At 40.6% G+C, this 25,397-nt stretch overlaps 1 protein-coding gene across 4 annotated transcripts in view; it reads right to left on the bottom strand.

Moving 5' to 3' along the window:
* pard3bb (par-3 family cell polarity regulator beta b) overlaps positions 1–25,397 on the bottom strand; it is a 196,814-nt gene that overhangs the window by 136,607 nt on the left and 34,810 nt on the right. For all 4 annotated transcript variants that reach the window (XM_054615426.1, XM_054615428.1, XM_054615427.1 and 1 more), the window contains exons 4-8: positions 21,638–21,791; positions 15,550–15,644; positions 7,275–7,321; positions 1,428–1,511; positions 513–638 (exon numbers count right to left, since the gene is read on the bottom strand). In XM_054615426.1, coding sequence (XP_054471401.1) covers positions 513–638; positions 1,428–1,511; positions 7,275–7,321; positions 15,550–15,644; positions 21,638–21,791 — 506 coding nt within the window. The remainder of the gene's footprint in view (positions 1–512; positions 639–1,427; positions 1,512–7,274; positions 7,322–15,549; positions 15,645–21,637; positions 21,792–25,397) is intronic.

Raw genomic sequence — 25,397 nt, 5'->3', positions numbered from 1 at the left:
GAAGTATTTTTTTTGGTTTCAGTCAAGTTATTGAACATACAGTACCAGTGAAAAGTTTGGACACACCTTCTCATTCAACTACTTTGAAGAATCTAAAATATAAAACATATTCTGGTTTTGTTGAGCATTTGTTTGTTTACCACATAATTCCATATGTGTAGTTTGGATGTCTAGAAAAAAATAAAAATAAAAATAAAGAAAAACCATTGAATGAGAAAGTGTGTCCAAACTTTTGACTGGTACTGTATACATTACATTAATGTTGTATTGTAATTAACTGTATATTGTAATGATCAAAAATGAACTGTTCCTGATTACACAAGCATGTATTTCTTTTTATATTATTGTATCAGAAAATCAGAAAATGTGAGAATTCCAGCACTATGTTGTTATAGAAATATTAGAGACATTGGGTTTGTTCTCTCACACTCTTGGGATTTGTTTTTGCAGCTATCAAACTCACCTCAAACTCACCCCTTAGACCAAACCCACACAAACAGCGTTGCACTCACTGGCTGAAGGTCTTGTCCATGAGGTCGGTGTTGTTGATCATGACGATGCACTCGTCCTCTTGAAACAAGCCCTCCTTACGTGAGCGACTGTCCTCCTCCACACCGCGGATGTACAGACCAAGAGACCTGACAGGAGAGGAAAGGAGGTTAAGAAGTGTAGATTAAACACATGATGAAGGGACAGGTTCAAATGAACAGGCAGCCAGTTAAATGCTAGCGTAGACTGACAGAATATTATAGAACCCCTTTGTTCTTAACATCAACTGTTGCCTCACCAAAAGGCACCTTAACAAAGCTGAGGTGATGACACTGACACTCAAAAAACCTCAGCTGCAAGAGGATTGAAACTAGGTTAAGAGGTGAAAGGGATGATGGTAAATGGTGGGGGCTAGATGGATGAGGTGTTTCGGGAAAAGGGGAGGAGTGGGCAGGAAAGAAAAGAAAGAGAGGGCAAAGAGAACACAGTGAGAGAGAGAGAGAGGAATTTAAGGAGGAGATTCGCAGGGTCAGGTGAGCCATGAGAACGGCCATTAAAGCTCATCCTGCTTTCCTTTAGGAAATCCCCTTCCACTGTCTGACTGTCACACCCAAAGAAAAGCCCTGCATAGCTGTGAAATTATTCTTGTTTTTCCACTGTGTGTGTGTGTGTGTGTGTGTGTGTGTGTGTGTGTGTGTGTGTGTGTGTGTGTGTGTGTGTGTGTGTGTGTGTCTGTAATGTGTGGTGCACTGTACCACCTTGGTCAAGAACTCCTTACAAATGCAGAGTAAGATTACGAGAATACCAGCCATAGCTGGTAAACAGACAATACTTTTTGAGGTTAAAGGGCAGAGTTAGGGCTTATCTAGATTGGTGTCTCTTTTGGGTGTATTCATTTTGTGTACAGTGTGTGGTAGCATGCGTGCAACACAACTTACCGTCCACTGAGCGATGAGCTGTAAGGAACCACATGAATTCCCAGGGGACTGTCCTCTCCCAGGATCTCCACTGTTCTAGTCAGGCTACTCGCACATACAGTTGAACCCACACACACACACAACCACACACACACACACACACACACACACACACACACACACACACACACACACACACACACACACACACACACACACACACACACACACACACACACACACACACACACACACACACACAAATCAATCAGTGGGAGAAAAAACAAGGGATGTAATATTAGTATACTAAAATACAACACAGGTGCACGTTTCGGCACAGTAAAATAAAGGGAAGCTTTGACTTCTGCTCTCCACATAATGATTAACCAGCCAGGGCCGAGTCTGTGACACACATTAACTAGAAAACACACACTGCAAGCGTGAAATCATCCGATCAGCCCTTTCTCATATATACGTATGTACAAACTATAAAACACAATGTGGGGATGTAACACAGAGATGATAAGCACTCAAACACAAACACATACAGACACCAGATTAAAACACTCTTGAAAATGTGCGTCTCCTGAGGAAAAGTTGAAAAAGTGCTATCCTTGATTGACACATCACTTTCCACGGATGTGCTCATTGTGCATAAAAAAAAAAAATCTTCTTTTTTTTATGTCAAGGACTTAAGCCGTGTGTGCGAACCCGGCCCTCAGAGAAACGGATGCCGACGCCCTATTCAAAGTCAATAAAACTGCAGACTGCTCTGTGAGTGTTTGTGTTTGTCAGGACTTTGTTTCGGAGCCACTCATCTCTGTGGGTTTCTTCCTCTCTTTCAATCTCTCTGTCTGTGTCTCGTTAGGATTATTCAAGTGTGTCTGCTTTACATTCCGTCTGTGTTTTAATGTGTGTGCGTGTTGAAGTCTTTGTTTGTTTGATTAGTTTATCTATCAGAGCACAGCCATTAATCCTCCCCTGACCTTCTCCATGCTCCCTGTGTGAGGTTTTCTTTCTCAGTGAGTTTGTCTGAACTTAGTTTTGTACTCTTAGTTCTACTCTCTCTCTCTCTCTCTCTCTCTCTCTGTCTGTCTACAGCATCCATCCATCCCTTAACTTCCACGAACTGATAGTCGTACAGCTGCTGTTGAACTCCAGAGAGAGGGTGGTTGATGGTGGTGGGTGGCAACAGGGGAGAGATGGCAAGTGCAAAAACAAGTTCTCTCTCTCTCTCTCTCTCTCTCTCTCTTTCTCTGCCTGATCGTCACTCAGCAGATTTGAGTTAATCCAGACAAAAGGAAACAAGGGACTGCAGAAGAGCGGAAGGCCAGGGCAGTGAGAGGAAAGATGGATGACGGAGAGGGAAAGGCAAGGATGGAGGGAGAAGAAAAGAGAGAACGGGATGAAAGAATAGTGGCAGTGGAAAAAGTCAAGAGGATGTAGTTGAGGGAATAACTAAAGAGCTGTAAGACTTAAGTGTTGTCCCAGTCCTATACTGCATACTTATTCTAAACATGTTTTGAGTTTATAGAGTGTTCACGCTGCAAAAGTGAAACTTTGATTTATGATCGGTGGTGAAAAAGATATTACATTTTCTTGTTTTGTTTAACCTGCGGCTTGACTTACGTGCAATGGCGGAAGTGTTGTATGATTTCCTTATAATGAACAGTATGTGTTTGTATAGAGCACACTGTACACTGGTAGTGTGTAGTGTGGATTTGTGACACAGCATAAGATTCCAAAGATTCGCTCTGAGGCTGCCCGGTGCTTTAAGCTAAATGCTCAGATAAGGCCACATACTGAATGTTTATCACGTTCATCTGTGCATCTTAGTTGAGTGTGTTGGAATGCTAACATACGCTACTTAGCAGCACATATGTACAGCTTATCTCATATGTTTTTTTCGTTTGTAATTTAAAATGTGGATGTGATGGTGATGCAAGAAGCAAAGTCAGGGGAATATCTATGTCATTAGGATGCTAACCATGAATGTCTGTACCAAAGGTGGTGTCATTGCATTGAGTAGAGGCTGAAATAATTCACTGGGCAACTGAAATATAAGACTTGCTACTGGCACAAGATCAAAAGTCAGAGGATCACCAAAGTCCCTAGGATTTATGTTTTTTGGATATAAAATGTAGAATGTTATGTTCATCCATCCTATAGGTAATGTGATATTTCACTCTGGACAAAAGTGGTGCTAAAGCGCAGCTAAAAAATCATATGGGGTAAATAGGAACGGGTAGAAAGAGAAGACTGAAGAACGGAACAGTGAGGGAGAAAAATGGGAAGAGAAGGTAAGAAGGGAGGGAGGTCTGGAAGAAAGAGATGTTGAAACGAAGGGAGGAGGAGGAGGCAGTGAATTAATGAGACAAGGCTAATGAATAGCATTAATATGAGAGGAAAAAAAACAACATACAGCCCTCCCTCTATCCTTTCCTGTTGTTGTTCCTCTGATCTCTAACACTCCCACTAGAACACACACACACACACACACACACACACACACACACACACACACACATGCACACACACACACACACACACACACACACACACACACACACACGCACACACGCACAGGCACTTGAGATCCATTTGCGTTTCCTTTTTTATTTTTTGTTTGAGATGTATGACATGCCGCGGCGCTGCACAAAAAAATTAGGTGGGGGGTGAAAAGAGAGAGAGAGAGAGAGAGATAAAATGGGTGAGACTTGAGAAAAAAAGAGAGAGAGAGAGAGAGAGAACAAGAGAGGGAGAAAAAGAACCAAACGAGGGAGAGAAGCAGAGAGATGAAGAGAGCAGGTGTTCTCTTTATCCACCTGCCACTTCACTGATCCTCGCTATGAAAGAGCAGAAATAACAAAAAAAAAGGAGGATGTGCATTACCAAACCACTCTCTTCCTCTCACTGCATTTCACCCTCTCAACCTTCTTCTTATTTGCCATCTCCCTTTCTCTCTCTCTCTCTCTCTCCCTCTCGCCTTTTCTCTCTAAGCTGGTCTTCAAAGTGCATAGTGACAAAGATGGTAGGGAGTAAAGGGAATGCAAAACAGCAACAAAAAAAAGGTACAACACTGCTAAAGGTTAATATAGGCAAATTTTAAATGAGTAGTTGATGAATGAATCAATGAGTACAAAGTAATTAACAAATAATAACCATGTGTAGATCTACTATAGTACTATTAAGTATAAAGAGTATCTTAAGTGAATTATTAATATTATCTGTTAACCCTGGAAATTCCCGATAACATCCCGTTCCAGTGAAACCTATTTACCTTTTCCCCTCCTAGCTTCTAAAAAAAACCCACCTTCAATACAGAGCCTTATTTCACAAAGAGATATAGCACGACGGCGATGCTATTTCAATAAACCAATTTACAGTAAATCTGTTTCCCTGAATAAAAAGCACACTTTGATTCACAGGTAATGAGTTTCCCAGTGACCGTGCTGTGTGGTTAAAATTACGACGAGCCATTACTGTTTTTATAGGTGTAGCTTCACGACTCACGGGCGCGTGCACTCACACACACACACATGCAGGGAAGACCACAGTGTGAGCAGAAACTCACACACACACACACACACACACACACACACACACACACACACAGACACAGACACACACACACACACGTATTCATTCATTCAATGTATGTTTGGCCGTTCCAATATTTATGGCAGCATTCCTCTACTCATTTTGGACTTTTTTTTGCAATTTCAAGGATCGTTTCCCAGCGACTACAAAAAACCATTACATCACTTTTACATTACTCACAGCTGAGATGGTTTGCGCGCGAGAGTGCGTGAACATGAGATGACATGTGCAAAACAAAAAAAAGAAATCTTGAGAAAATGAAGTAAATGTGTGCGTCTTAAGTAATGACCTTTATATCCACGGCATTGAACGGTCTAGTACCATATGACTCACTTCTATTCAGATGTTCATATTTAGTTATTTTAATAAAAATGTGATTCTCATCATGAAGCCTGGTGACAGGTTTGTGTGTTATGCTAACTCAACGTCAGAATTTTATCATGACATAACGATGAGACAAATTCTGTTATTGCCCACCTTATATGGAAATCACATGTATGTAGTGTATGATGAATATCAGGTTATAGGAGTACGTGTGTGTGTGTGTGTGTGTGTGTGTGTGTGTGTGTGTGTGTGTGTGTGTGTGTGTGTGTGTGTGTGTGTGTGTGTGTGTGTGTGTGTGTGTGTGTGATCTAATCTCTGTCTGTGCTCTGTGGTAGCAGCTGGTTGCCATGGAGAGAGGCTCAAACAGCTCCGGCTGAGGTCAGACATTATTCTCTGCACACAGCTCTCTCATAAGTCTCTCTCCCTACATGTCTGCTCTACAGGTTAACTACATATTATTTTGTTGTAGTATTTATGAGTTAACTGTGGATATTGACCTGTTGAAAAAAAATAAAGTGTAACACACCTTCCATTAAGGGAGGTCAATGTTGTCGGACAGAGCGGCTAGTTGTTCGATGACGTAACGGCAATTTTCTTAGATTTACAGCTGACCCGCTCTCAGCCTTGGTTTTGTATTAGTCATGCTATTGCAAAGATTGGCCTTGGTTGGGTTGTGTGGACAGATAAGGTTTGTATGTTTATTAGAGGACAACTCTGTTGGTTTTTTCGGTCCCAGAGGGACCTTCGAGTAACTATAACCAAATGGTTATTTTCATTTTTGCCAGGGCCACACAGAATCCCTTATATACTGCAAGGCTACTTCCTCACTCAACCACTATAGTTAAGTTAGTGCTGTAAACATGCGATGGGTGATTGCGGTGAACATGTTAGATGTGTTTACTTCCACACTTCATGTTTGTAAAGAAACAAAATGAAAAATGGAATTCCAAGGGGATGAATAAAGTAGTCTTAGTTAGTTTTAAAAATATGCCTCAGTTTTTTATATTCTCAGGCAAAGACTGAATAAAAAATGTTGACTTTTGAAATAAAATATAATAACAGGCCTTAATATTTAGCTTAAGACAAACATTACACAATAGTTATACGTCACTATTCAGTAAAAGAGTGTATCATGTTGTACGCCATTAGATTTGAGGCGGTGTCTTATGCTAAGCTAAAACTACGCTAACATTGAAAAGGAATATTAACGGTTTTGTAATACACATCAATACACCTTCAGTAAAGCCTTCTTTGTAAACAGATTCATAGGAGCGCAGTATATTGTCCTCCATGTTTGTTTCATGTACGGTAACTATCCCTCCTCACTCTGTAACACTGTGTGAGCCTGCTCGCACCACACTGGCAAAATACACACACACACACACACACACATACACACACACACACATGCTTACAAGGCCCAAAGGAGACATAGGGCATTCTGCACCCGTACCACTTCATTAAGCAGCCCTCATTAGTGTATGCATGTGTGTTCTGAGTTCAGTCGCGTCCGCCTTTAAACCAAAAAAAACAGTTGCAAGTGTGTTTGTAGCTGTTTATTTTTCAGGCCATGTGAGTATGGTGCTTTGTGTGAATGAATGTATATTTGTGTTTGTGTGTGTGTGTGTGTGTGTGTGTGTGTGTGTGTGTGTGTGTGTGTGTGTGTGTGTGTGTGTGTGTGTGTGTGTGTGTGTGACCCTGACCCTGTTTTTGCAGTCTTTTGTAGCGGGCTAATGATGGGGCTCATACACTAACTATATCTGTAAAAGGCCTTGATCTGGATGAGGATACAGTTTTAATGAAGGCGAAAGTAGGACACAAACACACACACACACAAACATCAATAAACATGAATGCAGACAAGCGTGCACGTGCAAAAGCTACCCTGACAATTACGCAACATAAATAGTTGGACTGCAGTGCAAGAGTTACAAACACACTGACCTGCCATTGAAGGAGTGTTTGCCTTGGGGCACAGCGGGACCGGCTGCCTGCAGAGACAAAACACACAGAACATCTTCCTGTTAGGCGGTGAGAGACGGCAAAAGACAAAAAGAGCAAAACAAGCTCCATCAGCACATTCAATCCGTCCACGAGTGGAAGACTTCACGGCTGGACAAAAGAAAAATGGGAGATAAAGTGAATTCTGAGAGACATGTGGAAGGATTAAACCCTCTTAAATAACCAAAACACTGGAAATGAATGACATTAAAGAAACCCATGTTTTGATTCATGCTTATGATGCACCGCACCCAATATGAAAGTCTTTGCAATTTGAAAAGACAGGGGAAACGCATAAAGGGAATGAATGAATTGATGAGTGAAGTGACGAGGGAGGGAGTTGCAGAATTGATGGATGGGTGATGAACAAATAGCAATTAATATGTGAAGGCAACGAGACAGTGTTGCCAAGCAGTAATAAATAACAATGTCACTTGGCATGGCAACCGAGAAAAAAGAGAGAGAGGTGTGAGAAAGAAGGGTGTAAATGTGAGCCAAGGGAGCTGTAATAATTACTTAATACACTGACATGACGTGTGTGTGTGTGTGTGTGTGTGTGTGTGTGTGTGTGTGTGTGTGTGTGTGTGTGTGTGTGTGTGTGTGTGTGTGTGTGTGTGTGTGTGTTAGAGACACAGAGAGGTGAGCTCCACAGGGACGAGGTTACATGCCCAACGGTAGAGGAGTGATGAATCATCTAAAACTCAACATGTGTGTGAGTGTCGAGTGTGAACATTCTCGTGTGAATGAGTGCATACAGGAGATTTTGCAGCGACCCGTCACTGCAGCATATGTTTGTGACTCCACGGAGTTAACACATGAGTTCATGAATGTCTTTTTGGTTCAGTGCAATCAAGACACAACAGAGCTGCAACAAATCACACTTCACTTGGGCATAAAACACTTTTGGACACTTAGCTAATGTTTTTCAGTTATTAGACAAGATGAAGGAGAAGTACTGATTTAATTGGTCTACAGAGACCCAGCGTCCTCGTGTCACCTTGTGCTTAGAATTCAAACACAGTCCAAAATACACTTATTTTAACAAAAAACTACAGCTTCATTGAAATCTTACTGATGCACGGCACACACAAATTCTTATCACATTTGTTGATTTCTCCCTCTCCAATGTCCACCACATCCTTTAATGCTTTCTTCTAATTTAATATTTTTCTAATTATGTCTACTCCCTCTCTTGGCAGCTAAAAATGAAATATAAGGTAGACAACAATATTTATATTCAGATTGAGCCATTAATAATGTTAATAATGCATGTTTTATTTTAGTCTACATACATTGTACATTTTGAAAGTGTGTGTGCTGTAGTTAAAAATTATGAAAATGTCAACAAAAGAGCTAAATATTAAATACTTTTGTTGCTGAAATCAGACATTATGACTGTGATTGATCTCAGATCTGCCCTGACTCTGGTTAACTTTATAAGTTTGATTTCAATTTATTTTATCTCTATATCAATGACAATTTTACATGTATGTAAAGCACTTAGAAATTGACTAAAACATAATTTGTGCCACATAAATACATTAACCTTGTCATAATAATCGTATTAGAATATCTAGCAAAAAATACCTAACCTTATAAGTGTCTGCATGTTTAAATGTGCATGTGGTTATCTTAAGTTTATGCGTGCACATGTTTGTGCGAGCATATGCAGACAAGCCCACGCAGGTCAATAAGGCTCAATGCTGGTAGTCGGCACTAATGGACTCTTAACATGACCTTTCACCTCTGACCTCTCACCGTTTTGCCATACGACCTACACCACCTGTCAGAGAGAACGGAAGAGGGAAGGAAGGAGAGAAGGAGCCGAGAGCGAGACGGATGAGTGACGGAGAGCGGAAATGTCAGAGAGCTGAAGAGATTCCGGTTGGGTCGAGAACCAACAGCTGTGGAGGTGAAGAGGAGGGAATCAGACAGGAGCCGGTGAGAAGAGTTAGATGAAGGTGAGATGAGAAGCAGCAGCGGATGACAGACTGCAGATACTGTAACCATATGTTTGGGGTTTGGTGGCTTGGAAATCAATTAGTCTGGCCTAGCTGCAGATGCTGTCATGTGAGCCTAATTACCAAGAGGATGACAGGTAACATTAATTATCCTAACCTCTTTGTCATAACAATAGCCACTCGTACATTAATTGGAAAGTCTTTGGTGCTTAATTGTATGTCTCATTTAATAACTGCACATAGAAGTAGTCTCTCTCTCTCGCGCTCTCTCTCTTTTTGGAAGAGCGACATATTCATTAAAAAAAAAAGGCCAGCAATGTATGCTACTTATCAAAGGGTAATTTAGAACAAGTTAATGAATGTGAACAAATAAACGTGTCTCATTATTCATGTTAACTTTGTAATAGTAAAGATAATACAGCAAAACAGAAATGTGTTGAATAGTAAAGTGTGTTGTTCTTGTTTTTTGACTTCTTTACTTAATTAATCATACTATGTTATCTAAACACGTACCAACAAGCAGCCAAAACAACAATTTTTGCTGTTATTCTAATCCATTTGCTCAATTAGATTTTTTTTTTTTCAAATATTACCAACATTGTAATATACTATGTGAATATGTTTCAAGGTTGATCAGCACTCAGTCAATCATTGCTTTCAGGACTTATTAATAATACTAAACCAAAATGTAAAGTGCCCCAAAAAGCCCCATAAATAAAAGTATTTATATACACAAGAAGAAAAGCGGACCTGATGCTTTAATTGAGAGGAAATCAAAAATATACATATTAAATGACAAAGATGTAGAGAACTATTCCGAGGACAACTGCAGTGTAAAATATGAATACATTAGTCCGCCGACCTTGGACAGCTCAATCGATACTTGTGAGCATTAGCGGCCCTCCAAAAAACTGGAGGATAGAGAGGAGAGAATTTCCATTTTAACTCAATGATGGATAATCCTACCTTGAATAACTGTGCTTATAATAAATGGGTCGCAAGCATTTAGTATTCTAGGCCCACTCTAATAATTGCTTAAAAGTGGATAAAAAGGGTGAACTATTAGTGATATTACTAATTAGTGAATAACCAATCAAGCTAAGTGTTCCCTGAAAACGCTCCCAGAGTGAGTATGATAAATGAATTGTAATGCGTGCTGGAAAGTTTGTGCTTATGTGTTGTATATGTTGTGTGTATATAATGTTATGTGTGTGTGTGTGTGTGTGTGTGTGTGTGTGTGTGTGTGTGTGTGTGTGTGTGTGTGTGTGTGTGTGTGTGTGTGTGTGTGTGTGTGTGTGTGTGTGTGTGTGTGTGTGTGTGTGTGTGTGTTTGACGGTGATAAACCTAAGGTAATCCATCTTGAAATATGTCTATGTGGATATGACTGATGAAAGTGTGTTTTGATAAAGAGCATGTCAGAAAGCCAGAAAAAAGCAACATAAATTTTTCCAATAAATAAATCCAGTAATAAATAAGTGTATTTGCTTTCTACAACAATGTCTAGAAAACTATGTGTAAGAATATGGTCAGTTTAGTGGCAAAAGGGAAAACAGACAATGTGACATGTTTTAATGTTGTTTTCTTTTTGTTCAAATGATGATTGTATCATAAGCTCTGACATCTACTTCCTTCAAGCATCATTACTGTAACATGTACCTGTCACTGCATTGTTTAGTGCCTGTCAGAGTCATGTATATAAGTACAGCTTTCTAACTGTACATATACAGAAGGCATGAGGTAAAACACAACGATGAACAGGAAACATGCAAACACAAAAGAGCAGACACATTTACATAAAAAAAAGGAGCATATTAAAAAATTGCTTCACTGACCAACATACATGAACAAACACACTAAGGTGTAGCATGGAAAATAAGTGCCACACTGCCTTATTAGCCCCAGTGGTATTCTAGGTAAGGACAAATACTCCCAGCCTTATTAACACGTTGCAACCTGCAAGCCAGCGTGTGTGTGTGTGTGTGTGTGTGTGTGTGTGTGTGTGTGTGTGTGTGTGTGTGTGTGTGTGTGTGTGTGTGTGTGTGTGTGTGTGTGTGTGTGTGTGTGTGTGTGTGAGTTAAGTGTGAGTGAAAGCCGGAGTGATTTTGTGGCTTACTGTAGTCATTTCTGCCTGGCATTTAGAACAAAAAGAGCTGCACCAGTAAATCTTTCTGGATTGAAATGAAATAAAGCGAGGGGACAGAGAGTAGGAGAGGAGACAGGGAGAGGAAAGAAAGACAGACAATTACTGCAAGAAGAGTACTTTCTTCCCCTCATCGCTCTCACCAAAAGGCCAAGTGACAATTTGAACAATTACCCGGAGCCATTACCTCCATCTGAACCTGGCTGGTTGAGAAGAGACGGACCTATGAGCGAGTGAGTGAGGGTGAGTGTGTGCGAGTGACAGAGTGAGGGACAGTGAAGGAGACAAACTGAGAAAATGACATGAGGAAGAGGAGAGAGTTAAACAGAAAGATAATTATTTTATTTAAAGAAGTCAAGGGATAATTTAGCACTTATACACTCAGACGGTAGTTATGACAACATAGCAGGTTTGAGGAAAAACTGAGGAGGAACAAGAAGACAGAAAGATGAGACAGAAAGTCGAGGGAGATTGTTTTTCTACTTAATGACTGGACCAAACGATACAATCTATTCATCTCCAGGGTGGATACTCCTTTTCTATCCCTAAATATATAAATATGTGTTAATAAACTGAGGTCATAAACTGATGTGTTAATAAACTGATGTCATGCCACTAACAACATGACAGATAAATTCAGCTTAAAAGGTAGGGTAAGGGGTAATGTACAGTGAGACGGTCTTTATTTCAAAATGAACCCCGACACAAATCAGACGTGTCTTTAAGCGACCTGTTCATTTTGGAATAATGGCCAGCTAGCTGTGCATTATCTCACTTAGTGCATTGCTACTTACTAAAAAAATAAAAAAGAATCCATAATTTGACAAAAGATATTGACTTCAAAATGATTTTAAAGATTTAAAAATGATCAGTTTTCAACAAAGCGATGTAATAAAATCTCCATACACTTATTGGTCCAAGTCACGGTAGTTACAACATGAAACTGCATAGATAGAATTGCTGTTTATTCTAATTTAAATGCTTTGGATGGAAGTTTTTTTATTTAAAAGTGGAGGCGTGAGCAGCAAGGATCTGATCTCAGCCTTGAGGTTTCATAACAGTAGCAGACTTAAACAGAAAAAAAGGGGAAATTACTTCCTGACGCATGTTTCAGTTATTTCTTTACGAGGCACAAACATCAGCAAAGCCAAGCAACCGCAAACAAGGCCATGACGAGTTTCTGAAGTTATGGGGACTGAAATTGCATTTGTTTTGTGAGAGTTGGGTTTAACAGCTCGCTAAAATGTTTCATTAAAGAAGCGGATTGTGACATGTAATCACCACAGCTGTAAAGTTATGTGTAAAACGATACAGGAAACCTGAGGAGCTAGCATGAACTGTAATAAAGAGCGTCCACAGCTGGTGCGGTTGAGGTCACATACATGCATGCTATCAAGTAGGCGCGGCAACATATAAAGCACCCAGATGCACACGGTCCGGACAGGCCTACTGTGTAATTGACACCCGGTCATATTTCATATTGACAGTCGCAGGAGTGATGGCGTGCAGTGAAAACAGAGCAAAGATGTAAGGAATGGTAGGTGGGCTCACAACAACATGATCTGCATTCCTGAGCTTTGGATTACATTTTCACCGGGTAAATAAAATTAAATGGATTAGTGTTGGCAGTTTATATTTATTAGTGACAAGTGCATCCAGGTTTCATTTCTGCTCAACTGTGCTCCATGTCGCTGTGGGTTGTAAATCAGAAGAGATTGCTGCTCTTGTTTTTTTCTGGTGGATCAACATAAGACAATCCAGTCAGTGTGGTTGGGCTAAATATTAGCGTGTCATTAATACTCCATGGACTTCTCTTTCTGTTTTTCCCTTACCTCTTCCTCAACAACAAGCCTCATCTACGACGGGTACCGTCTCAGCCTCAGTAAGGTTAAGACTGGGAGAGTGGACACCTCTGAGAACCAATCACATTCCCCAAAAGAACTGAACCTTGCAAACAGGTAACTCTACGGGGAATACGGCGAGGTTTTAAAAAAAAAAGGGATGTTTGTCCGGTGAGGAGTCCCATGGGAGGAGGGCTCACCACTCAGGAGTCCAATCAGTACAAGGGAGTCCCTTTAACCAGTGACCTGGAGGGATTTGTTGTGTCCAACTATCTACAGGGAAATGAAACTGTAACACTATCATAACAAGGAAGACTACTTCTTTATGCAACCAGCACACTGTTTGGTGATATATATATATATTCCATTCCAATGTTCTTGTAAGTTATTTTGTGTTTTTAGTGTAGCTGAATAAGTGAAAAGGTTGCTAGTAGTGTAAAATACGTACATAAGATGCATCAACTCAGAGAACCTGTCAGAAATGTGGAAGGTAGAGTAAATGAGTGGAAGAGGAGAACAGAGGGGGGAATAAGAGAGTAGTATGTGTATTTATTCTTACAGAGAAGACAGAAAAAACATTTGTGATAATCATCTAATATACCTATCTCCAACCTCATATCAGATATGAAAGTGTAAAATCAGAATAAGGAACAGGAAGAAAGAGGAAGACACAGATGGAGAGATGTGATGGCAAAGGACAGAATCAGATATATTATCGTCAGAAAAGAGAAAATGGATCAAAGTTTAAACATCAGGCCCTGGGGTCAAATAAATAAAGCAAGGTGGGAAGCTGGACCCAAATTATTAATGTTGACACTGTTTGGACTAAGATGTTGAAAAGAGGAAAAAACAGAGACATGAAAAAGTGTGATTGGCAGGGGTAAGGAAGGAGGAGAGGAGGGGGAGGAAGCAGATGAGAAAGTGTTGCCCTCTACCCTTCTGAAATAGAGAGAGAAAGGATGAAAAGAGAGAAGAGAATGGAGAGAGTCATCCGTCTTTGTTAGAAGAGTTTGATGTGACGAAGCATGTCTGGATTAGAGGGAACATGAGGACACCACAGGCACCGCTCACCCCCGACCTTTAAACATATATATTAACTACACACAGAAACACACTGCTGCCATATGTCTGAATTCATCAAAAAGGGGAAAAAAAAGTTACTTCTTACCTGTTTTATTAGTACTTGTACTTATATTTGATTCAACTTTTACCTGGTGGGTTTAGATAAAATTGATGTATTTACAGTTTTAAGTTATGTAGTATGAGATATGTAGGCTATAATATAGAGAGCAGGAAACCAAGCAAAAAAATGATATTACTTTTCACCTGATATTTGTGGAATTATTCTGAATGCTTATCTAAACAAAATATCCTCCGCAAAGAAAAATATGTACAATATATGAACAGTGTGTATGTGGACTTCCCTAGAGACAGCACAGGGTCTGACATTTCTTAATTCATTTTGGTAAAGTTGGACTTCAGCAAACACCATTTATTCATGTCATAATGGCCTTTATTGATTCTTAGGTGGACATTCCAATAGGAAATTCTTTTATAGCTACTAAAACATTAAGTATACAATACTGTATTAACAATGTGCTATGCTCTGAGCAGTACCAGCTGTGGCATACTGGGAAGCCTTCTAGATAAAAGGCCATGGGGTCATTAAAATCAAAGTGTTTACCCCCTTGGGAGCATTAATGAGCTTAGCAGCTTTCATGGCCTATTAGATTACGATAGCACAGTAGTATCGATGAGGAGCCATCATGCTAAATCAATATCAATAAGGGAAAGCTGACCATAAGACTTGATGAAAGACAGAGTACACAAATCGGTTTGTCTTTTACACACAAAAGGCAGTATGCTGGGTAGTATTCAAGTAAACCAATACATGTCTAACCAAACGCATGATGGGCCTTTTGCACTGCTTAGCAACCAGAAGAGACATTTGTTGACACTAGAGGTAAGTTTATGTGATGTCCAGCATAAAGGTTTTCTCTCTGGGAAGAATGAGTACATTTCATTGCAATGTTTCAATTAGATTCCTTTGTTCATTCTGCCTTAATGGAAATTCTGACCCAACATTGGTGCATGACAAAACCTGAGGTGGTCATATAAAACATGGAGATTCCTCTTCTCAGGGACCCACACAAAGACATTTTAAAGTGAGGCCAAGCTGTTCCAAGTGGAACAAAAACAGTAAAAAAAGTACAAATTGTGGGTTCCAAACTGCATTTCTCTTTGTGTCTTTTTGTGTAACTGGTTCAGGGTCTTACCATCCCGATGGCCTCCTCATTGAGGGAGGGTCCGGTCTCTGTCGGCTGGGGGCTGAGGGCCGACTCGCTGCTGCTTCTCACCAACAGTGGGGTGTCTGTAAGAAAAACAGAAGGACACAAACACATCTTAAATGTGCAAGTAGCTTTGAGTGTTTCTTTTTCCTACTGAGGCCTGCTCTTAAAGATTTGAGTGGATTCCTGAAGATCAGTGGTAAGCTGATAATGTTTACTATTCAGAAATTCTTCTCAAACAATTTCACAAATCCACAAAATAATGCAAAACAGACATTAGTAACGATACTGTGAGCATTTCACCCAAGCCTTATAAATACATTTTTGCAGCTGAGTTGAAAATTGATGTGTGTGTTTATAAAGACTGTTTGTATCCACGTGATAACTACTGACAATGTTTAAAGTAGAAGTTCTACAGCCTATAAATCAACCACTTCTTCTTCTTTCTTTGTTTATAGGAGGTATCTGCAGGAGGAATGTGACAACACCACCAAACTCTAACTTAACGGCAGCGTTATGTGTAGAAAAACAACTTCAACAGTATTCCTGTTATCTGTCATTTGTCAGCCCAATTGGACACAGTGTGACTATGAGTCACTGAGAGTAGCCAAAATCTGCTTCTGCCATTTTTCTCTGATCCAATATGTGTACACACACACACACACACACACACACACACACACACACACACACACACACACACACACACACACACACACACACACACACACACACACACACACACACACACACACACACACACACGACTACCTTAAAAAAGCTTATGCTATTTTGATTTAGTCATAGTTCAGCAAAATTCATCTCTAATAATAATCTTTTAGATGACAAGATACAGACTCTGAGCTCGTCATGCCACACTACAGAGAGGAGTTGGTGTGCTTTCTTTTTACGGGTGTCAAAGCATGATGAGGAAGAAAGAGAGAGGAGAGACGAATATTTTTATGTTCTTAGGTTGACAAAATTAATTTCCACTCTGTCGTTGTCGTCGTTATGTGTTTGTGACATCAGTCCAAGTCAAAGTGTGCTTATTAACAAAAACAAAAACAAAAAAACATCCAGACATCCAGTGCAGTGACATAGAGACACCGTGTACGGCTCTGGTAGCGGTAGCGACCTGTCAATCACAAGGTAGCCACGCCCTAAAGCATACCCTGCTTTATTGTATATTTCACTCTATGCCCATTAGAAATAATGCAAGTTTAAGGAAAAATATATTACACAAAACCCAAATGCTTGCATATGGATGTGTATTCATTTGGGCAGCTTCAGGTTTGAAAAAGACAAGCTTTTCACAGCTACAGTATGAAGATTTGAATCTAAGACAAATCAAATAAGATTAAGAACTACTTTTTAAGTACTTTCTTCCTCGACAGAGCGAACTCAAACTTTCTGAGCCTTCAAAAAGTTGTGTCTAGATGTCAGTGAAGACATACTGTATATATATATATATACTAAAGCAGAAGGTGCTTTGTCGAACAGATGCCACAATAAGGCACATTACCATCTCCATGGAGACTCACGAAAGTGTACCATTTTAAGCTTGTTAAAAAGATAGAAATAAAGAGCAATGGTGGTATAACTGGTGGGAGACGGACATTAAGTAAAGGATTAAAGATTAAGAAAGCAAGAAACAAGTAGGAAAGCATGGACCTCAAACATTCACCGTCTGAATGAAACCTAAGGATTTTCTTCTAGGTACTTATTTTAATCATCCGAACTCGTTAGCCAGCGCTGCCTTAGACATTTATGTGTTGCATTTAAGTCCACATCTGTTGATTGCATACTACACTGTAGCAGTGTGATCAGGAGCTCGTTCCTGGATGTTGTTTCTGGAGATGTGCACCGCTCCATCTGCTCATTAGGTCTGTGAGGAGCAGACCTGGAAGCCTGAGTGTCTGAGAAGTTAATGTAGATCCCTTTCTTTAAAATCCCTTCAGCGAACACACTGGTGTTCATGGGTCCAAATGGCCAATAAGTGTCTGATTTGCAGATCTCCATGTGCATGTAAGTAACATATGATAGTGTCTCCCTCTCCACATCTCATCAGCCCACTGCATAAAATCATCATTTAGCAGAAGCTGATGGATGACGCACGCCACACTAGTGCCTGGTGCTTCTGCTGGAGCTTGAAGGAATAGAGAGATGGTAAGAAAAGTCAACACTGCAGAAAGCTATCCAAATAAATAACATTTATTACTGGAGGAATTATTATGATATGTGTGTTGCCCTGCCAATCCTCAAATCTACCACCCCCCCATTGATAGGCCCATCAATCCATATATACATTAAGGACACTGTCATGTTAGCCTCGATGGTTCCACTGGGAATGAAAGGAGACTGGTGGTGCTGAGGGTGGAGGGGACCTCTAAATGAGCAGACTACTCAGAACACATGCCAAATGATATTTGTAGGGTCATGTATTGATCGTCACAAAATGGACCCTTGGTGCTCTTAAGACTGGCTGGAGGGTATGGATTACATCAAACCCCTAATCAATTCATCTTTTTTAAAGAGAGGCAATGAAAGAGAGATAAATGAATAGAGGACAAAGGACGTAAAAATGAGAAACAGTTGAGGGAAATGGATAAAGAAATAACGGGACTAACAAAGGGAAAGATAATCAGGGAGATACGAAGACAAGATGCAGTAAATGCAATGAAAATGAAGATTAAAAAAAACACACAAATTGTTAAAACCAAAATGAAAGAAGCCTTTAAATATCATTTAAACATATGCTATTATATTTTTGCTTTGCCGTAACACCTAATCTCTCAGTTTTAGATTGAAGCAGACCTGTCAAGACTTGAAACCAGAAATGATGTTGTAAAAATGTTCCATTGAGGGTACATTAAGATAAATATAAATGACCATGTAGGGACAAATAGTGATACTACTCTGTCCATATATACCTGTAGGCATTCCAAGATCGATGGTTTTCTGCTAGATTGGCAAAATGAGGTGTCAGTTTTAGATCACCTAGTAATCCCCACCACCCTGTTTCACCACAGTTCTAATACTATATTGAGCTACAGGCTTTTCGCAATTCCCAGTTTGTACATCCTCAATTCCTTTCCTCGCCTCCTCTCCTTGAGTCTTCATCCCCCCCCCCATGGGAGATGTGAGCAGAGGAGGCGAGGAAGAGACACAATGATAGAGGGGGTGAGGCAACAGGCATCTTCGCCTCTGAGCCGACATTTTGAAGTGAAACTGAAGCAGCTAAATGGAATTCAGCCATGATTCATTTTACTATTTACACCAGTGCCTTTCTAACTTGGACTGGTCAAAATACCCTTTTGGGGAAAAATGCCTATTTCTGACTTTTTTCAAATCTATTGCATATGATGTACGGTGTTGAACATTGGACAATTCTGCATCCCTTCCATTGATCTCAAGATTCCAGCCTTGATAACAATGACTGCGGCTAAACGAATCGCAGTGAGGGCACCACTCGAAAAATCACTTTAATCAATGGTCTTGTCTTTCCACTCTGATGCTGATCGTGTATCACTTCAGCACTTCTGACTCTGCAGGAGTCCTTCTTGGAATCAAGTGTGAAAACCTCATGTGAGCTAGTAGTCAACAGTGATAGAGTAGATAGAAAAGGACAGCGGTGAGAAGCAGAAACAATGAGCAGGAGACGGAGAGAACGAGACTTGAAGGGACGGTGGGAGAGAAACAAGTGGTTTGGAGTCGGAGGCAAAACATAAGACAGTGATAGAGGCCCCCGAAGTCTGACCTTCTCACACTGACAGTGATAGTCTCCAGAGCGCCGTTACCTCTAATCTAGCATGACAGTCACACATTACTACTAATCTCTGCTGACAGGCGACCACGCTGAAACAGACTAAACTTCCTGTCTTAACAGTGTCTGGATCATACAGCTAAGGCTCCCTCACTCAGGAAGGTCATACAAGATGAAAATGTCAATTATGTCAAAGCTGGTAGTATAGATGCAAGATACAGGATTTTTTTTTTTTTGCTGTAACAGACACGATATGTGAAATTAGATCTATTACAAGAAGGGGGGGGGTCGGAAAAATGGGAATTTTTGATTCAGAGTGGGAGTCCTTGAGCGTCACGTTCCTGCATCGCGTCCTTAGAAGCTGGCTGAGAAATGTTAATAGTATCATCAAAAAACACTGAAAAGTGGAAAAGCACTGAAACTTACTGAAATCCTAGCAACAATAGATGGATGAGCTTTATCACACTTCATTTGGCCTATTAATGACATTTTGAAAAACAACCTTGACAGATCGTGTTCAAATGTCAAGTGTTCATCTAGATGGATGGTAGGAAGTCTACGGACCGTGCAGTTAAGCTGATCCAGAGTCTACAATTCATAACTAATTTGTCTCTTTGATTAGCTGACAGCAGGAGCTAACGGAAAGTAATGCCTTGGTTTCAGCGAACTGTAGGTACACCCAATCCATCACCCGCATGGTTTGTTATGCTGAAGCAAAATTACTTTCGGACAAGTTACTGTGGCAGCTGCAAGCCCTCTCACACTCGCATCTACAATACCTCTAGTGAACAGGCACTTGACTTGACAAAAGACAGAGAGGGATGAAGGAAGGGAGACAAAGAGGGAACCAGGGAGAGAGAGAGAGACGGGGGAGAAAGAAAAAGAGATGGAGACAGAGAGAAAGAAAGGTTGGTTCAGATAGGTCTAGTCCACGTTACAGTAAGCAGACGCAGACATCAGAGTTCAATCTGCCGCCTGACATTACGCACACACTTCCTGTCCTCGCTTTCCTCTGCTTCTCCTCATCTGATTCTCTTTCATCCTCATCTTATTCTGCATCTCGGAGACAGCGCCGTCTCCGAGCGCATTTCAGCCGTCCTCATCTTGTTTTCATCACTGTCCTGCGGAACATGCCCACAGCTTCCTGACCTTTATCTGCACTGTTATTCAAAGTTAGCATCGTTCCTATTGTCTAGGATAAGGTAATAATAAGAATATACTGTACCCAATAAGCCATTACCTGATGGTCAACATATACTTTATTATTTCCTTCTTTCCTTTATGTTTCAATTTACAGATTATACATTTTAGCCATTTATCCAACCCTCCAAACTGATGTTTTGGGATTTGTCTACTGACCTTCACTGACGTTGCCTTGCGGTCTACTTCGACATCAAATTTCAGTCCCAACGAGGCTGTTTCTTGTTTAACGTCAGTTGTGACATTGACCTGTCTATGCACTGACCTACAGGTACACCCATAAGGTAAATCAGTGGTTTCCCAAGGGACTTCTTTTTGTCAGAGGAGCTCTTTGAAAAAGCATTTAGACCATGTGTCAGAAGCAGAGCGGGGATGTCTGGCACAAATATACCTCCTATCAAAGCGCATGGGGTGGAAGGAAATGAGAAGAATATTAAGTCCAACTTTATTGTTTTGTATAATGCACGTGTAGCTAGACTTTTTGATCTCTTTGTTACAGAGTACCAGCAGAGACAGACAATGGGGGAAGTACTGGAAATACTTGGAGTGTTGGGTTGCTCAGAGCGAACAGGATCAGACACAGGGCTGTGATGGTTTGCCAGAGATAACATGGACTGGCTTGTAGTCATAAGAAAAATACATTGTCTAATTTGGACATAAGAAATTGTGATGTGATGACAAATGCAAAAGCCTAGATGATGTTAAGGTCATTGTTCTTCCTCTAGAGAGTCAGTACATTATATATTTTAGCACAGTACTGTGGCTGGGATTAATAAAGATACGTTTACACCTAAGGTGAGGTAAATATCTTCTTACTTGTACAATTTGTAAAACTTTGTAAATAACAAATCTTCTGTGAATGAACATTAAGTAGTAAAATAATATAATATAAATAAAGCATATTCAAAGCATGTAGCAATGAAGAAGAGCAACCAAATGTTAACCCCTCAAATCTCCAAATCTAGATCTGATTTGTTAAACATCGCTCCTAACGTGTTGACCTGAAAATATAAAGATTCCCTTTGATCTACAAAGAAAGTTAAATTCCACGTCACGGTTGGAGTGAAGCATTACCAAAACAAACATACAGTATATAAATGAACAATGACTCACTGGACTTGAGGGCTGAGGAATTGACTTCTATCTCCCCCCCTGCGATGGGCTGGAAGACGGAGAGCTCAGACTGGTGGAGGTCAGGGCTGGGGGCCAGCCTTGAGTTAGCCACGCCCCTCTGCTGGGCTTCCTGCTCCTCATACACAGCCATCAGCTAAAAAGTGACAAAAAAAGAAAGCACACACACACACACAAAATGTAGCCTGTTAGTTGATTTAATTATTCTATTCTCTTCATCCATTATGAACACAGTGTTTAATCAGAGCAGCAGGAATTCTTATATAACTCCACTCACAATCACTCCAGGTTCTTTGATTTGCTATGCTCCCTACTCGCTCTCCACTTACACTGAGAGTAAAGCCACTCCAATACGCTTAATTCTCTTCAATTCAAATGCATAATAAAGTACAGTGCTGGGATAAATTTAGGGTAAAAAGAACACAAAAAATAATAACCCAAGAAAGAATTGATTAGAAAAATCATATTGTGGCTTTGTTGGAACACAATTTCTGAGTTACCTTGTGGATGAGGACGCTATAGAGGATGTCCAAGGAGCCCAGCATTCCTGCAACAGTGTGTGTGTGTGTGTCTACTCTGAAACAACTGCCTCCATTGGTGTCTCCCCTCTGAGTGTGTGTGACACCCTGCTAGCTCCGACTGTGTTATATAGTGGAACCCCCGTCTATTGAGTATTGCACTGAGTCTGCGTTTAGCCTAACATAGCACACAGCTTGTCAACACAGTGTTCTAGGGGCCTCCACGTGAAACCTGAATAGACCTGTGAGTGTGTGTGTGTGTGTGTGTGTGTGTGTGTGTGTGTGTGTGTGTGTGTGTGTGTGTGTGTGTGTGTGTGTGTGTGTGTGTGTGCTTCATGTCTATAGTGGCCAAGAGTAAAGAAAGGGGACTTTGCCAGTAAAGCCAGAGGCTTCCCGCTACATTGGAACCAACAAGTGTGCAACATACTCTCTCACTCATACAGACATGCATGCTACAAACGCGCACAATCGATATGAGAAGCAAATGTGCAAACACACACACACACACACACACACACACACACACACACACACACACACACACACACACACACACACACACACACACACACACACACACACACACACACACACACACACACACACACACACAGAGGTGTGAGTCACTGCACTGTGATTTGCTGGCTGGCTCTTCTGCACAAGAAAGCAAAAAAAAAATGCCACAATGCCAACATTATGAAAATGTAATTCCAAAGCGCAAAGTGATGCCAACATTTCCGACTAAAAGCTTACGCAGGTGCTCGTACAGAGAAGTCCAGCGACAGCAGCTTTTTATTTCCAAGGCCAACCTGATGATTAAAGCAGATTTTCACTGGAGGTTTCCTCATTGGGTTTTTTTTTTGATAAATTAGGAAGAGGAAAAAAGCAGAGAATGTCTTGCTCTGGCCCCCTCTACGATCCCTCTCTAGCTCGAAGTAATTTTCAAGGTACTCGTGTCACTTAATGCACCTGCAAGCCCTGTAGCACTCGTTGAGGTGGAACCGAGTGTTGAGGCACTTCATGAAGGCTTCTCCTTGATCTCCTGTGGGTTCAATTGTACTTCATCTGTGGAAATGGAAATGTTAACTCCATTGTGAGAACTTAAACTTATTTTTAGTTCGTTTTTTTTAAGTATATATGTCTGTGTGAAGATTTACTTTCTATATTTCTGCTCTTTCTTTCCAGCATGACCTCACCAGGCAGAGAGCAGAATAATATGAAGTTATACAATATCACACCTTTCTTATTCTCCCCCCTCCATCCATATCTCACCAACTATTCGGCGCAACCAGTCTCTCACACATTCATGTTCTGTCACACTCCCCCTTTTCCATCTAACACACATCTTATTTCAGAGTCTATCTTCCCTCTTATTACAAACTCCTCCGACTTCTCTTTTGAATTTTCCTTCTAACTTGCTTATTGTTACCTGCCATCTCCTTTTTTCTCCTCATCTCTCCTACCCCCAACTTGTGTCTCAGCACTTGCACTTTTCTGTCATGACTATAAAACCTTGGTTTTCCCACGTAAACACAGCACTTTTAAAAAAAAAAATGTGTCTTTTAGAGAGAGTACAAGGCGTTCGCTTCCAGGTAAACAAACACGCAGAGGTGGGAGAGATGCTTAAAAAAAGAACATCTGAAAGAATGACAGCAAGAAAAATGGGCAGACAAATTCAACATAGTCTTGCTGAGTCTCTTGAAAAGCAGAGTTGGAAAGAGAGGACAGACAGACGAGAGATTAGGACTTTGCCTCTGTTCTCTTTGACAGCAGACTCAAAGACCTGCCAAACAAAATGACACCGCATCCTGAGCATGAGAGGGAGAGAGGGGTGAGAGAGGGGAGAGAGAGAGAGAGAGAGAGAGAGAGAGAGAGAGAGAGAAAGGTGAGACGGCACAGACGGAGCCAAAGCACGCAGAGAAGAAAAGAGAGACATGGCCATTGAGAATGTGATGGACAGAAGCCGAGACAAAATTGTCATGATAATAATGACGGGGACTGACAGATGTGCTGTGCTGTAAAAAAAACAAAAAAAAAAAAACTTTGCAGTGTTTGAGAGTAAGAGCAAAAAAGCAGACCTGAAGCTTGAGATTGTCTGAGAGTGTCACCGTGTCAAGTGTGAGTGCAGTGATGTGTCCATTACCAGCAAAATGAAAAGTTACATGCTGCCAACTCTGCCTCTGTTCCTCTAATACCACAACCCTGTTCTCCCCTCAAGACTACTGCTATAGCGTAAGCTCACAAGCTGTTTCCAGGTACAGTACACATCTGGTGTTTTTGCATTTGAGTAATGAGTTAATCGTTACTTTTATATGTGACATTTAACCTGCTCATCAGCGATCCTGTCAGCAACAACAGACTCACAGGTAGAGATGCTGCTGAACTTCTGATTTTTTTTTCTGTTTTAGCTTCCTGTCAAAACACACATTTTACTTTTGATCGCGTTGCTGACAACCTCATGTAAAAATGCCTTCATCCACCTGCTTTGGTATTTGAGCTCAAAATGCCTCTGAGCGAGGAATAAGTCTTTATTTTGTCTTCATTTGGGTTTTGGAAGAGGCACATTATTCGTTGAAGTAAAAGAAAATCCTCAGATGTCACTTTCAACCACAAATGGCAAAGCCCTAGGCAGTTGAGTTAGAGAACACTGCAACAGTTAGATAGCAGCCTTGGGGTTAAGATGTCCGTATTCACACCGATCCAAAATGTTGCAAAGCAGTGAACTTATACCGCCTCATGTCTGTATGCCTCAGCAAACGTCTGTCTGTTCAAAATGTAATCACTTCATCATCTTATCCTGTTAGACATTTGTGTGAAATTGTCAGAAATTAGCATACAAAATCTTAGTTTATAGCCCAAAAACCTGTTTTATGAATTCACAGTGACCTTGACCTTTGACCAACACATTTGAATCAGTTCACCCTTGAGTCGAGGAGTAAGAAGACATTTCCCTCCAGGTGTTCCTGAGATATTGCGTTCAGGAGAATGGGACGGACGGACAGACACCCCGAAAACATAATATCTCCGGTCACGGCTACTGCCAGCATAAAAGCTTAAAACACACTACCCCTAGACCACCAAGTCCAACTTAGGACAGCACTAAAATCATTTGGGACCTGTGTTTTGCCAAATTAAAAAAATGACTCCATTTGGGTTGTCAACTATGGAGTAATTTAGTTCAGCTCTAATTAAAAGCACACATAAACCCAGAGGTTAAACAGTAA

This window comes from Anoplopoma fimbria, chromosome 16 (genome assembly GCF_027596085.1).
Source record: "Anoplopoma fimbria isolate UVic2021 breed Golden Eagle Sablefish chromosome 16, Afim_UVic_2022, whole genome shotgun sequence".
NCBI lineage: Eukaryota > Metazoa > Chordata > Actinopteri > Perciformes > Anoplopomatidae > Anoplopoma > Anoplopoma fimbria.
This window is presented reverse-complemented; position numbering and strand designations above follow the sequence as displayed.